We start from the raw sequence: 11368 nt of genomic DNA, 5'->3' as shown, positions 1-11368 counted from the left end.
TCCCTCGGGAGGAGGCGGTGGGTGTGGCCGGGGCGGGAAGAGCGGCAGGCGCTGGGGAGGGGCGGTGCTTGGCCCGGGAGCTGCGCTGAAGAGCAGGCGGGGCCTGGGGTTCTGAGAGGTGCTGGGGGTGGGCTGAGGCAACGGGGCGACCCCCCGGGGCGGACCTGCAGGCCCTGCTGGGTCACTGTGCCCTGCGTTGCCGGGCGCAGAAAGCCCACGTCTACGGCCACACACGCGGCCCAGTCCTGCGCGGGGAGGGCGCGGCGGGTCCTCCAGGAACCGTGGGCCTCCAGGTTCCGTCCTCGCCCCGCCGCTCGTCCCTGCCTGCCCAGGTCCCCCTCCATGAGGGTCCTTTGTTGAGACAGGAGCCTCTCCCTGAAAGGCCCGGGGCTGCTGGTGTCCCACAGCCGGCACATCTGTCCCCGAGCCTTTGCCCGGAGCCGCCCCGCCCCTGGTCTCCCAAGGGGCCGACACCCGCGTGCACGTCGCGTCTGGAACTCGGGGGAACGCTGGGCAAGTTGTCCTCCGGTGCCCAGGGGCTGAAGTGGGGGCTGGGGCCAGGGGAGCTTCAGTGAGGAAGGAGGACCCGGGGCCCTCGGCGCATGGGGTGGGGGGACACGTCCCCCAAAGGAGCAGAGGGCCCTGGGGGGAGCTGGAGGCGGGAGGCGGGAACAAGGGGGCGCGTGCACACAACCCTGGCTGTAGGGGGCTCCCTCAAGCCCAGGCCCAGCCTCCTCCTCCAGGCTGGAAGGATGGGCCCTTCCGGAACCGCCCGGGTCCTTCCAGGTGCCTGGGGACCCAGGCACAACGGGGACCCTGCTGGGACACACGGTGAAGGGAGGGATCACGAGAACAGCGGGGGACCTCCGCCATCGAGGCGGGAGCCCGGGTCGCTGCTCCGGCTTCCGGGCTCTGCGCAGCGTCGCCGGGGGGTCTGCGTCCCCTCCTGCCACCCCGCCCGGTGGGGCCAGGGGGGCTCCAGCCGTCCCCAGTCCCCAGAGCACGCCCACCGGGCCACGATGACTCAGTGCAGGCCAGGCGGCGACAGTGGAGGCAATTAGAGTTAATGGGACAGAGCCCTCTCTCCGGCGTCTCCGGCTCCTCGCCCACCCCGCCCCCCTCAGGCGGTGGCAGGCGGGAGCGGGCTGCGAAGGAGGCGGGAGGTGGGGGACCCGGGGGGCTCTGACGTCAGCTCAGCCTATAAGAGGCCGCCTGGCTGAGGGCTGCGGACAGAGCCTCGGACCCGGACCTCGCCGTGCCATGCCCAGTCCCGGCAGCAACGCGCCGCAGGCCAAGGGCTTCCGCAGGGCCGTCTCCGAGCTGGACGCCAAGCAGGCCGAGGCCATCATGGTAGGAGAGCAGGCGGGTGCCCCCCGGCTCGGAGTCCCTGCGGGCGACTCGGACCCAGGCTGGGTGTGGGGTCCCGGCCGGGAGCCCCTCCCCGGCCCAGGCACTGGGCTGGGCGTGTGAATCTGGGCGGTGGCTCGTTGGGACCCAGCACGTGGGAGGGAGCCCCAGGCCGTGGCACAGCTGTGGGGGTGCTGGGCACACGGGGGGCCCCCTGGGAGGTGCAGCCGGGGCCGAAGGGGGGTCGGGGTGCTGGGCGATCCCGCCTGCCACGCACCCATGTCCCCCAGCCCCTGCCCTGCAGCCCTGGGCCCCTGACCACGCGGGACGCCCCCAGACTGTTGCGCAGGGGAGCCCAGATTCCGGGGGGTGTGTGCTGGGCAGACCCTCAGCCAGCCCCTCCGTGGGACTGGGTGATGGGGGGCGCTTCTGGGCCTGGAGTCTTCAGTCCACTCTCGGAGCGCCCCAGAACAATCAGCTCCCTGCACTTTTAAGGGGGGCTTTCGCTTTTAGACCTTCCACGGAGACGTGGTTTGAGTTCCAGAAATCTAATTCACACGAACCTTCTCGGCCGGGGCGGGGGGCACGTTGTAGGGCAGAGCCCCCCCGGAGGCCCACAGCCTGGCTCTGCCCACACCCCTGAGGTCGAGCAGGGGTTCAGGCGGAGGCTCCCCTGCACCCCCACCCCCAGCTTCCACAGCTCCTTGGAAGTCCGGCACCAAGGGGTGAGCCCCTGCCGCAGCACCTCCTTCGCCCAGGACCGGGGGCTCTGAGCGTGGGGGTCAGACGCACTGACCCCCGGGGCCGACTGTCTCAGGCACGGGCCGTGGACCGGGGCCCTTGTGTCCTGGGGGAGGGGACGTGTGGCCAAGCGGCCCTGCCGGGGGAGGGCTGCCGGGGACACGGGTGAGGAGGGGGCACTCACAGGAGAGCCCGGCGGGCGGGCCCTGCCCTGCGGCTTGACCGCATGCTCGCGGCCCCCGCCCCGGGCTCCCCCGCCGTCCACCTGGGGGACGAGGGGAGGCAGATGCAGGTCCTCAGCCACTCCGTCCTGCTGCCTAATTCAGTTAGAGCCGGGCATGGGGACAGGCAGCCCAGCGCCTCCGTGCCACGGCTGCTGCCCGCCCCTCACGTGCCCGGAGACCTGGGCGGAGGTTCTGCCGGGCCCGCCGGGCCCTCCGGAGCACACAGGAGGCGCTCGGCGACGAGTCTGCGTTGGCGGGTCGGAGCCTCGGGGCCCGGGAGAGCTGGCTGCCCTGTCCCCACAGTCCCCGCGCTTCATCGGGCGGAGGCAGAGCCTCATCGAGGACGCGCGCAAGGAGCGGGAGAAGGCGGAGGCGGCGGCGGCCGCGGAGCCGGCGCAGCCCCTGGGGGCCGGGGCGTGCGTGGAGAGGGACGGGAAGGCCCGGCTGAGCCTGCTCTTCACCCTGCGGGGCACCAAGCCCTCGCCGCTCTCCCGTGCCCTGAAGGTGTTCGAGGTGAGGGCGGCAGGGGGCCCGCAGCCGGGGCCGGGGGCGTGGGGGGGGCCGGACTCGGGCCACTGACCAGGCCACTGAGGGCCGCGAGAGGGGAGGGCCCTAGGAGCTCCGGGGAACCCCACAGCTGCATCACCCCCCGAGGTTTGCAGGGCCCCAGGGAAGCCTCTGAGCCCCGTGGGGGAGTGGGCATGGCTCCCAGCAGGGCAGCGGGGTCAGGGCCGGGTCCCCGCTCCCACCGGCCCCCGACGGCCTCCATGGCCACTGACTGCACCGGCAGCTGGGGACACGCCCAGCCGGGGGGCGGGAGACGGGCCCTCAGCACCGGTGCCCAGCGGACATTACAGCCAGACTCTGCTCCCAAGCTGCTGCGCGGCTGCGTGGCCCGAGGCCGTGGGGACCCTGCACCCTCACCGCTGGGTGACCAGAGCTGGTGGGGGATCCGACCCTTCCTAGTCCCCGGGCTCGGTGTCACCGAGCAGGGGTCTGAGCCTCCCGAACTCGCCATGGGGGGGATGCGGGGCCCACCCCCAGGCCTCAGCGAGGCCGGCGGGACCTTCTGGCCAGTGGCCGGGGAGTCAGGCGTTCTGGGTGTGGTTGTGGGACCAGACAGCACCACCCCAGACACAGAGTCCAGGGTCCCGCTGGGACAGCGGCTGGCAGGCGAACGTGGCAGAGCCCCGTTCCCCAGCCACATGCCCTGTCTGGGCCCGAGCGACGGCCTGAGCCCGGGGAGCCACGTGCGTGTCCGACAGGGCAGGCCCCGCTGATCCGGGGGCTTCCTTCCCGCCCCTCCCGCGCGTCCCCGCCCACCCCTCCCTTCCTCTCTCCGGCATGTCCCCGCTAGACGTTCGAAGCCCAAATCCTGCACCTGGAGACCCGGCCGGCGCAGCGGCCGCGGGCAGGGGCGCCCCACCTGGAGTTCTTCCTGCGCTGCGAGGTGCCCGGCGCCGACCTGCACACCCTGCTGAGCTCCCTGCGCCGGGTGGCGGAGGATGTGCGTGGCGCGGGGGAGAGCAAAGGTGGGCCCGCGGCTCCGTCCTGAGGGCGGCCCGCGACCCCGAAGCCCTGGGTGCGGGGCAGGGGCAGGGCCCGCAGGGGAACCCCGCGGGGGCAGGGGGCGCGGCGGGCTCCCTCCGGCTGGCTCTGCCTCCCGCCCCCCGCCAACGGGGCGGGCCACACTCCCCCAGAGCCTGCGCTCACCCGGGCCCCTCTGTGCAGTCCTCTGGTTCCCGAGGAAAGTTTCTGAGCTGGACAAGTGCCACCACCTGGTCACCAAGTTCGATCCCGACCTGGACTTGGATCACCCGGTGAGCCAGGGCTTGTCCAGGACAGCCGGGCCCCCCACCTCCCGTACCGGTGGCCGGGTGGCGGGCGTGGCCCCTGGGCCGGCCGTGGAAGGGGTGGCCGGCTCCCAGCAGGGGCTGCCCTGCACCCCTGGGCAGGCGGGTAGGGGGGTACGGGCGGCAGGGGAGCCTCCTGAGGTGCGCCCACTCCCCCTCCAGGGCTTCTCGGACCAGGCGTACCGCCAGCGCCGGAAGCAGATCGCCGAGATCGCCTTCCAGCACAAGCAGTAGGGACGCCCCGCTCCCGGGGCCCCGCCTCCGGGCCAGAGCCCGCCCTGCAGCCTCACCCCAACCTCACGGGGTGGCGGGGGGTGGGGGGGTGCCTTTGTCATCACCGCCACCTTCACCGTCCCTGCCGTCACCATGTGACTCGGGGTCCCCAAGGCGCAGCCACACAGCGGCCGGACATTCGGCCCTTCCTGTCCACCCCCCAACATGCTGTCCCCGAGGGGCCCTGGCTGACTGCCACCTCCTCCACAGCGGTGATCCCATTCCCCGGGTGGAGTACACGGCCGAGGAGATCGCCACCTGGTGAGCCCCCACGCCGGCAGCTGGGGCCGGGCAGGGGTGCAGACGAGGAGGGCCCGGGGAGGACCCCCCTCCCGAGTCCTGCGTTCCAGAGCAGTGATTTCCGGCAGGACGGACTAAGGCCAGCGGAGAGGGGCTTCACAAAGCCCCAAATGTCAGCCTGGAAGGAGGGGCGACCTGGGTGGGTCGTCTAGGGAGCTGAGGGCTGCCGCTGCTGCCTCCGTGTCCTGGTGTCCCCGAAACCACAGGCGGGAGCCACCCCCACCCCCGCAAGTGGCCAAGGGTTTCGGGGCTGAGGTGAGGCCAGCAGGGGCGGCCGCTCCAGGGGGCCCGGGGCCCCGCAGGCCTGAGCTGTCCCGGCTGCCCACAGGAAGGAGGTGTACACCACGCTCAAGGGCCTGTACGCCACCCACGCCTGCCGGGAGCACCTGGAGGCGTTCGAGCTGCTGGAGCGCTGCAGCGGGTACCGGGAGGACAACATCCCGCAGCTGGAAGACGTCTCCCGCTTCCTGAAGGGTGCGCCCCACGGCAGGGCTGGGTGGCAGGGCGGGTGAGCCCAGGCGGCCGGCCCCCGACCTGGCCCCCCGAGGCCCTGACCGCCCGCGGCCCTTGCAGAGCGGACCGGCTTCCAGCTGCGGCCCGTGGCCGGCCTGCTGTCCGCCCGGGACTTCCTGGCCAGCCTGGCCTTCCGCGTGTTCCAGTGCACCCAGTACATCCGGCACGCCTCCTCGCCCATGCACTCCCCCGAGCCGTGAGTGCGCTGCCCCCGCCGCCGAGGGCCCGCCGCAGGCCAGGGGAAGCCCGCCGCCTGCGGAGGCCCAGGTCCCCGTGGGGGGAGGGGGCAGAGGGCCGGTGGGCCCGGCCGCAGCCCAGCCCTTTCTCCCGCCCCGACACAGCGACTGCTGCCACGAGCTGCTGGGGCATGTGCCCATGCTGGCCGACCGGACCTTTGCCCAGTTCTCCCAGGTGCGTCCTCGCGGCCTCGGGCCAGGAGCCGGGTCTGCGGAGGGGCTGCGGGCCCGCCCTGGGCGGGGGGTACCCTGGAGCCCCGGCACCATGCCTGAGCCGCCCCCGGGCTGGCCCGTGCCCGCTGGAGCCTGAGAGACGCCAGGGAGACGGCGTGATCCTGGCACAGAGGGGCAAGGGGTGGGCTCAGACCCACAGCGGGAGGCCACCTGATACAAATGATAAACAAGTGTCCTTTTCTGGGAGTCAGCCAGGGGCCTGGGGACAGGGGACAGGCTGGGGCGGGGGCCCACGGCATGGGGTGCCACCTGCTGGCTCCCCAAGGAATAGCAGAGAGCCATCCCGGGCCCCTGATGGACCCCAGCGCCCGGCTGTGGACACCCCAGCGTCCTCAGCTCACGCAGGTGCCCGGTCCATGGCGGCAGAGCCCCCCTCCGCCACCGTCAGCCTCCACCCCCCTCCACAGGACATCGGCCTGGCGTCCCTGGGAGCCTCAGACGAGGAAATCGAGAAGCTGTCCACAGTGGGTGCCTCCCTGCAGGGCCTGTGGGTGGGCTCAGGGGCCTGGGCGCTGGCGGGCCCTTCCGTCTGCCCGGGGAGCCTGGCCCTCACGTTGTGGCTGCCCCGGAGCCTGGCCACCCTGCCTGCATGGGCGGGGTCCCTGGGGCGGGGCGGGGGGTTGGGGGGCGGAGGGGCGGCGATCCCTGCAGCCCGCGTCTCCCCGCAGCTGTACTGGTTCACCGTGGAGTTCGGGCTGTGCAAGCAAAACGGGGAGGTGAAGGCCTACGGAGCCGGGCTGCTCTCCTCCTACGGGGAGCTCCTGGTGAGACGTGCCCCCGCCCCGTCCCCCGCCCCCTGGCGGCCTGCAGCGGGGAAGCTGGGGCCAGGTCCCCTCGGGGAGGGCAGCTCCGGCGGGGCGGGGGGCCCACAGAGCTCACCTCTGCTCCTCCCGCCGCGGCGCCAGGCCCGGGGAGGACCCCGGGGGCGGAGGGCGGAGGGCGGGAGTCCACGCGCAGAGTGGGTCCCGGGGGGCCTTGGGGAGCCGGGCCCTGCGACTGCGGCCTCCCGCCAGCACTCCCTGTCGGCGGAGCCCGAGATCCGGCCCTTCGACCCCGACGCTGCGGCCCTGCAGCCCTACCAGGACCAGACGTACCAGTCCGTGTACTTCGTGTCCGAGAGCTTCAGCGACGCCAAGGACAAGCTCAGGTGGGCCGGCTCCTGGGCCGCGACCGCCCCCGCCCCTGCCCCCAGACCGGGCCGGCCTGGGGCAGCCGGGCCTGCGGGCGTTTTCTGCAGCAGTGGAAACTACGAGCCTCTCAGTGACCACGCCCCGCCCTCCGCAGCACCCCGAAAAAGGCCGGGAGGGGGAGGCCTGGGGCTAGCGGCCAGGTCAGGGTCAGGTCGAGGCCGGGCTTCTTGGGGGCAGAGTCTGTCTTTTGTGAGAAGGATCCGTGGGGTCCCTCTCAGTTCCTGCCTCCTGAGCGGCTGGGGTCGGAGGTGGGGCAGAGAAAAAGAGCAAGGGGCCTGGGAGCCCCGAGGGAGCAGGCCGTTCCCAGGACAGGGGGCCCGGGCGCGGGGGGGCTGGGCAGAGCCTGGCACGCCCGCCTCTTTGTCCTGGGAAAGGGCTAGAGTCCTGTCACAGGAAAAACGAAGGCTCAGGGGCTGTGTGCCCAGAGCAGGGAGGGCTGGGTCCCACACGCAAGCCTAGGGACAGAGACAATACCGGACTCTCCAGGGCACGTGGTCAGGGAGGGCTTCCTGGAGGAGGAGGCCTTGGGGAGGAGCAGGGAGGCATGGGGCGTCCTGGAGGCTACAGACCCTGCCCCAAGCTGCCCCAGCTCCCCTCTGTCCCCCAAGGCCCCGAGTCCCCACCGGGTGACTGAGGGTCCTTGCCCGCCCGTCCCCAGGAGCTACGCCTCCCGCATTCAGCGTCCTTTCTCCGTGAAGTTCGACCCGTACACGCTGGCCATCGACGTGCTGGACAGTCCCCAAGCGATCCGGCGCTCCCTGGAGGACGTCCAGGACGAGCTGCAGACCCTCAGCCACGCGCTGAACGCCCTCGCCTAAGCCGGCGGCAGACCCTGCGGGCCCTGGTGGGCTGGGGTCTCCCGGCCCTTCCCCGCCTCCCCGGCCCCCTGAGGGGCCGGGCCCCAGCACCCCGAGTGCTCGCCCGAGGCCCTCCCTGCACAGAGCACCTCGCCAACCCCACTACGCTTCTCAGCTCCATGCCGGTGCCCTGCTCCCGCGCCGCCCGCGCCGCTGCGTGCTGCTCGTTCAGTCTTAATAAAAGAGAGAGGTCCCCGCCTGCCTGTCTGGTGTCCACGCGCACGCGCCCCCAGGCCCCGGCCCTGCACCCTCCCCGCCTGGCTCGGAGCCTCTCCTCCGCCCCGTCCCTGTGGCAGCAAGGACGGAGTCGGGGCGCGGCGTTGGGGGCGGGGCTCTCGGCTGGGATGCAGGGGCCTGCGGCCTCCTGTACACCGAGGAGGCAGGGTGCCCAGGGGCCAGCCTGTGAGAGCGGATGGGCCTGGCAGCCTCTGACCCCGCCCCCCGCCCCAGCTGGAGCAGGACCGGGGGCTCCCCGACCTGGGAGCTAACTCCAGGCCTCCGTCTCCCCTGCAAGGCGGGCGGGGGGGCTGGGTTCTAGGTCCTAGCCGCTGCCTCTGAGCTCCCTGGAGGGGCCAGACCTGGCCCTGCCTCTAGGTCTAGGGTCCCTGTGCCCCCTAGGGGCGGCCTGGGGCTGCCCAGCCCCTCCCTCCCTGCAGTGTGGGCAGAGCCGGCCCCCCTCCAGGCTCTGCTCAGGGCCCCCGGCCACCCCTGATCACAGCACCAGCGCCCTGGCTCTGAACTCTCAGGATGCCTGTCCTGGCGATCTCCTGCCCAGACGCCAGTCCCTCCTGGGCAAAGCCTCCTCCCCCCGCCCACCTGGCGTCCGCCCTTCTTCAGCTGTGCCTCAGCGCCTGGACCGCGCTGCCGGCGGGGCCCCAGCTCGGGCCATTTCTGACAGCCGGGGGCCCCGAGAGACCCGGGGGCGGGCTGGTGTCCGGCCTTGCCACCCTCCAGCCCTACTGACCCCAGGCTCTGTGCTCCGCCGGGCTCCCCTCCCTCCTACTGCCCCGCCGCCCCCCACAGCAGGCCCCAGGCCGGCCCTGGCGGCAGAGGCCGGGGGCAGGGGGGCCCTGGTCCCTGAACGGCAGGGCTCAGTCTTTCCTTGGCGAGAGGGGCCCCGAGACCCTGCTGCCCAGAGAGGGGTGGAGGCGGCAGGAGGCGGGACTGTTCGGAGGGACTGGGGGCCACCCCAAGGGCTCAGCCCTCGCGGCCGCAGGGCGGGATGATGGGGTTGGGGGCCAGGCTGGAGGGGCTGGCTCAGGGGAGGGGCAGGGACCCCAGGAGGAAGGGCGGGGGCCTCGAGGGTGTGTGGGTGGGGCCTGGCCTGGACACACCCACGGGGTCCTAAGGCCGCAGCGCAGAGGGGAGCTGCTGCCCCGCGTCGAAGCTGAGAGACGGGGTCGGCCTGAGGGTCTCATGGCCGCTGGTCCCATGCGCAGCCTCCCGGCAGGGCTGGGCCCCCTGGGAGCTGCTGTGCTGGGTGGGGTGGTGTCCCTCCCTGTCCCTCGGCCTCCCGCGCCGCAGCCCAGACCGTCCGGGGGGCCTTGTGGGCGGGCCAGGGTTGGGCGGCAGGGCTTTGGGGCCAGGGCAGGAAGACCCCCCCTCACCCCCCGGCTCGCGGTGCTGATGTGGAAACCTCGGCTTCGCTCCCGGGGAGGCAGGGGGCTCTCTGCCCCCTGCTGAGTGGGGCCCCAGGGCCATCAGGTCCCTCATTAAGAGTCTAATGAGCCCCGTGGCCCCCAGAGCTGCTGACACCAAGGTCCCAGGAGAGGTTCCTGCAGACCCAGCGCTGGGCAAATGGTCCAGAAATTGCAGCCTCAGCCCCCACCCCACCCCCTGGGCCATCTGCCACACACCCCCCCGGGGCTCTAATGGGCCGGCAGGCTGGGGCTATAAAGCGGGCCGGGCCCCACGGCCCCCAGCCCTCCGGACCGGGGACACGCAGAAGCCATCGGCAAGCAGGTCAGTCCCCGGGGGGCTCCGAGTCAGCCTGGGTCGGGGCTGCCCCTCTGGGGTGCAGGGTGCTGGGCTCTTCCCTTGGAGCCTTTGGGGGCGAGCGCGGGGTGGGGGTGCCCGGCGGGCACGTGCCCCTCGCTGGCCTCAGCCGCGCCGTCCCCAGGTGGTCGACGCCCCGCCATGGCCCTGTGGACGCGCCTCCTGCCCCTGCTGGCCCTGCTGGCCCTCTGGGCGCCCGCCCCTGCCCAGGCCCTGGTCAACCAGCACCTGTGCGGCTCCCACCTGGTGGAGGCGCTGTACCTGGTGTGCGGGGAGCGGGGCTTCTTCTACACGCCCAAGGCCCGGCGCGAGGCCCAGGACCCGCAGGGTGAGTGGCTGCCGGCCCAGCCCGGCCCCCACGGGCACCTGGGGGAGTCAGGCAGGGTGTTAGGGACGGAAACGACGTTCCCTTGGTCACACCCTGGAAGGGGCCGGCTCTCTGGTCAGCGTTGGCCTCTGGGGCAGAGGCCGGATGACACCCCTGCGCTGGGCTCGTGCCCTCTCCCGTCTTCCATTGGCCCCTGGCCCCTCGAACAAGGGTCCTGCCCACTCCACCCTGCCTCTGGGTGCTGGCTGTCTCGGGGTGGAGGGCCCTGGGGGCCGATGGGGGTGCCCCACCCTCCCACGCAGAGGCCCGTGGGGCCCGGGCGCTGGGGCGCGCTCTGCGGAGCCGAGAGGGGCGCGCCTGCTCAGGTCCCCTCTGCTCCCTGCCCTGGCGGCCGGCGGCCGGGGGTGGGGGGCAGGCCTGGCCGCCCCGGAGCCGAGCGGGGCGTGGGGGCGGCGGTCCGGCCGCCTGCCCTGACTGCGCCCCGTCCCTCCCGCAGCGGGGGAGGCGGAGCTGGGCGGTGGCCCCGGCACCGGGGGCCCGCAGCCCCTGGCCCTGGAGCGAGCCCTGCAGAAGCGCGGCATCGTGGACCAGTGCTGCACCAGCATCTGCTCGCTCTACCAGCTGGAGAACTACTGCAACTAGCGGAGCCCGCCCCGCGCTGCTCCCTGGCCCCTGCGACCCAATAAACCCTCAACGAGCCTGGCGCTGTTCGGTGTCTGTGTGTTGCGGCGGGGCTGGGACGGGCGGGGGGCGGGGCGGGCGGCGGGGCGGGGTGTGCCACAGGCCCTGCCGGCTTTCCCCACGCTCACTGGGTGCCCGTGGGCACGTGGCAGGCCCCAGGTGGCCAGCTCCTGCCAGCGGTGGCGGCCCATGGCCCCCCGCCCCGGTCACTGGGAGGACTTGGGGTCCCCTGGCTGTTTCAGGGCAGGGCAGAGAAGGCTCGTGGGGTCTCCGGGAGGCTGGGGGCCGGGGGGCTGACCGCGGGCTGACCCAGAAGGCCCCAGGAGCTTTCCGAGAGAAGAGTGAGGTCCGCGTCGCCCCGAGGACCAGCCTGTGGGACTCTCTCGGCCGGAGGGCTCTCCAAGGGGGGCGGCGGGGGCGGGGACGGAGAACGGCCGGCGGGCCTTCCTCCCCGGGCTTCCCTCAGTGCCCCCGCCGCCCCCATTCTGGGTGGGCCTGGGGCGAGCCGGCCCCCCAGCCCAGACCTGGCACGGGGAGCACCCTGGGGCCCAGGGGACGGAGGAGAGGCCAGGCAGCCCCCGAGCCAGGGACGGACA

The 11368-nt window shown here is 73.3% G+C and overlaps 2 protein-coding genes across 2 annotated transcripts; both read left to right on the top strand.

Annotated features, from left to right (window-relative positions):
• The first annotated feature begins 1260 nt into the window (after nt 1–1260).
• Nucleotides 1261–7729, top strand: TH (tyrosine hydroxylase). The gene is made up of 13 exons (XM_054570711.1): nt 1261–1350; nt 2616–2825; nt 3670–3844; nt 4044–4132; nt 4328–4395; nt 4649–4699; nt 5067–5212; nt 5312–5447; nt 5593–5662; nt 6129–6185; nt 6390–6485; nt 6735–6868; nt 7570–7729. The coding sequence occupies exons 1-13, from the start codon at nt 1261–1263 to the stop codon at nt 7727–7729; spliced, it is 1482 nt and encodes a 493-aa protein (XP_054426686.1).
• A 2175-nt stretch (nt 7730–9904) lies between these two features.
• On the top strand, nt 9905–10733 carry INS (insulin). The gene is made up of 2 exons (XM_054570731.1): nt 9905–10091; nt 10588–10733. Exons 1-2 carry the CDS (start codon nt 9905–9907, stop codon nt 10731–10733), a joined length of 333 nt encoding a protein of 110 aa, XP_054426706.1.
• The last annotated feature ends 635 nt before the right edge of the window (nt 10734–11368 follow it).

Source organism: Pteronotus mesoamericanus, unplaced genomic scaffold (assembly GCF_021234165.1).
Source record: "Pteronotus mesoamericanus isolate MK-2021 breed Mesoamerican mustached bat unplaced genomic scaffold, CSHL_Meso_final contig_214, whole genome shotgun sequence".
Lineage (NCBI taxonomy): Eukaryota > Metazoa > Chordata > Mammalia > Chiroptera > Mormoopidae > Pteronotus > Pteronotus mesoamericanus.
The sequence above is the reverse complement of the archived record's forward strand: the minus strand, read 5'-3'. Positions and strand labels throughout refer to the sequence as shown.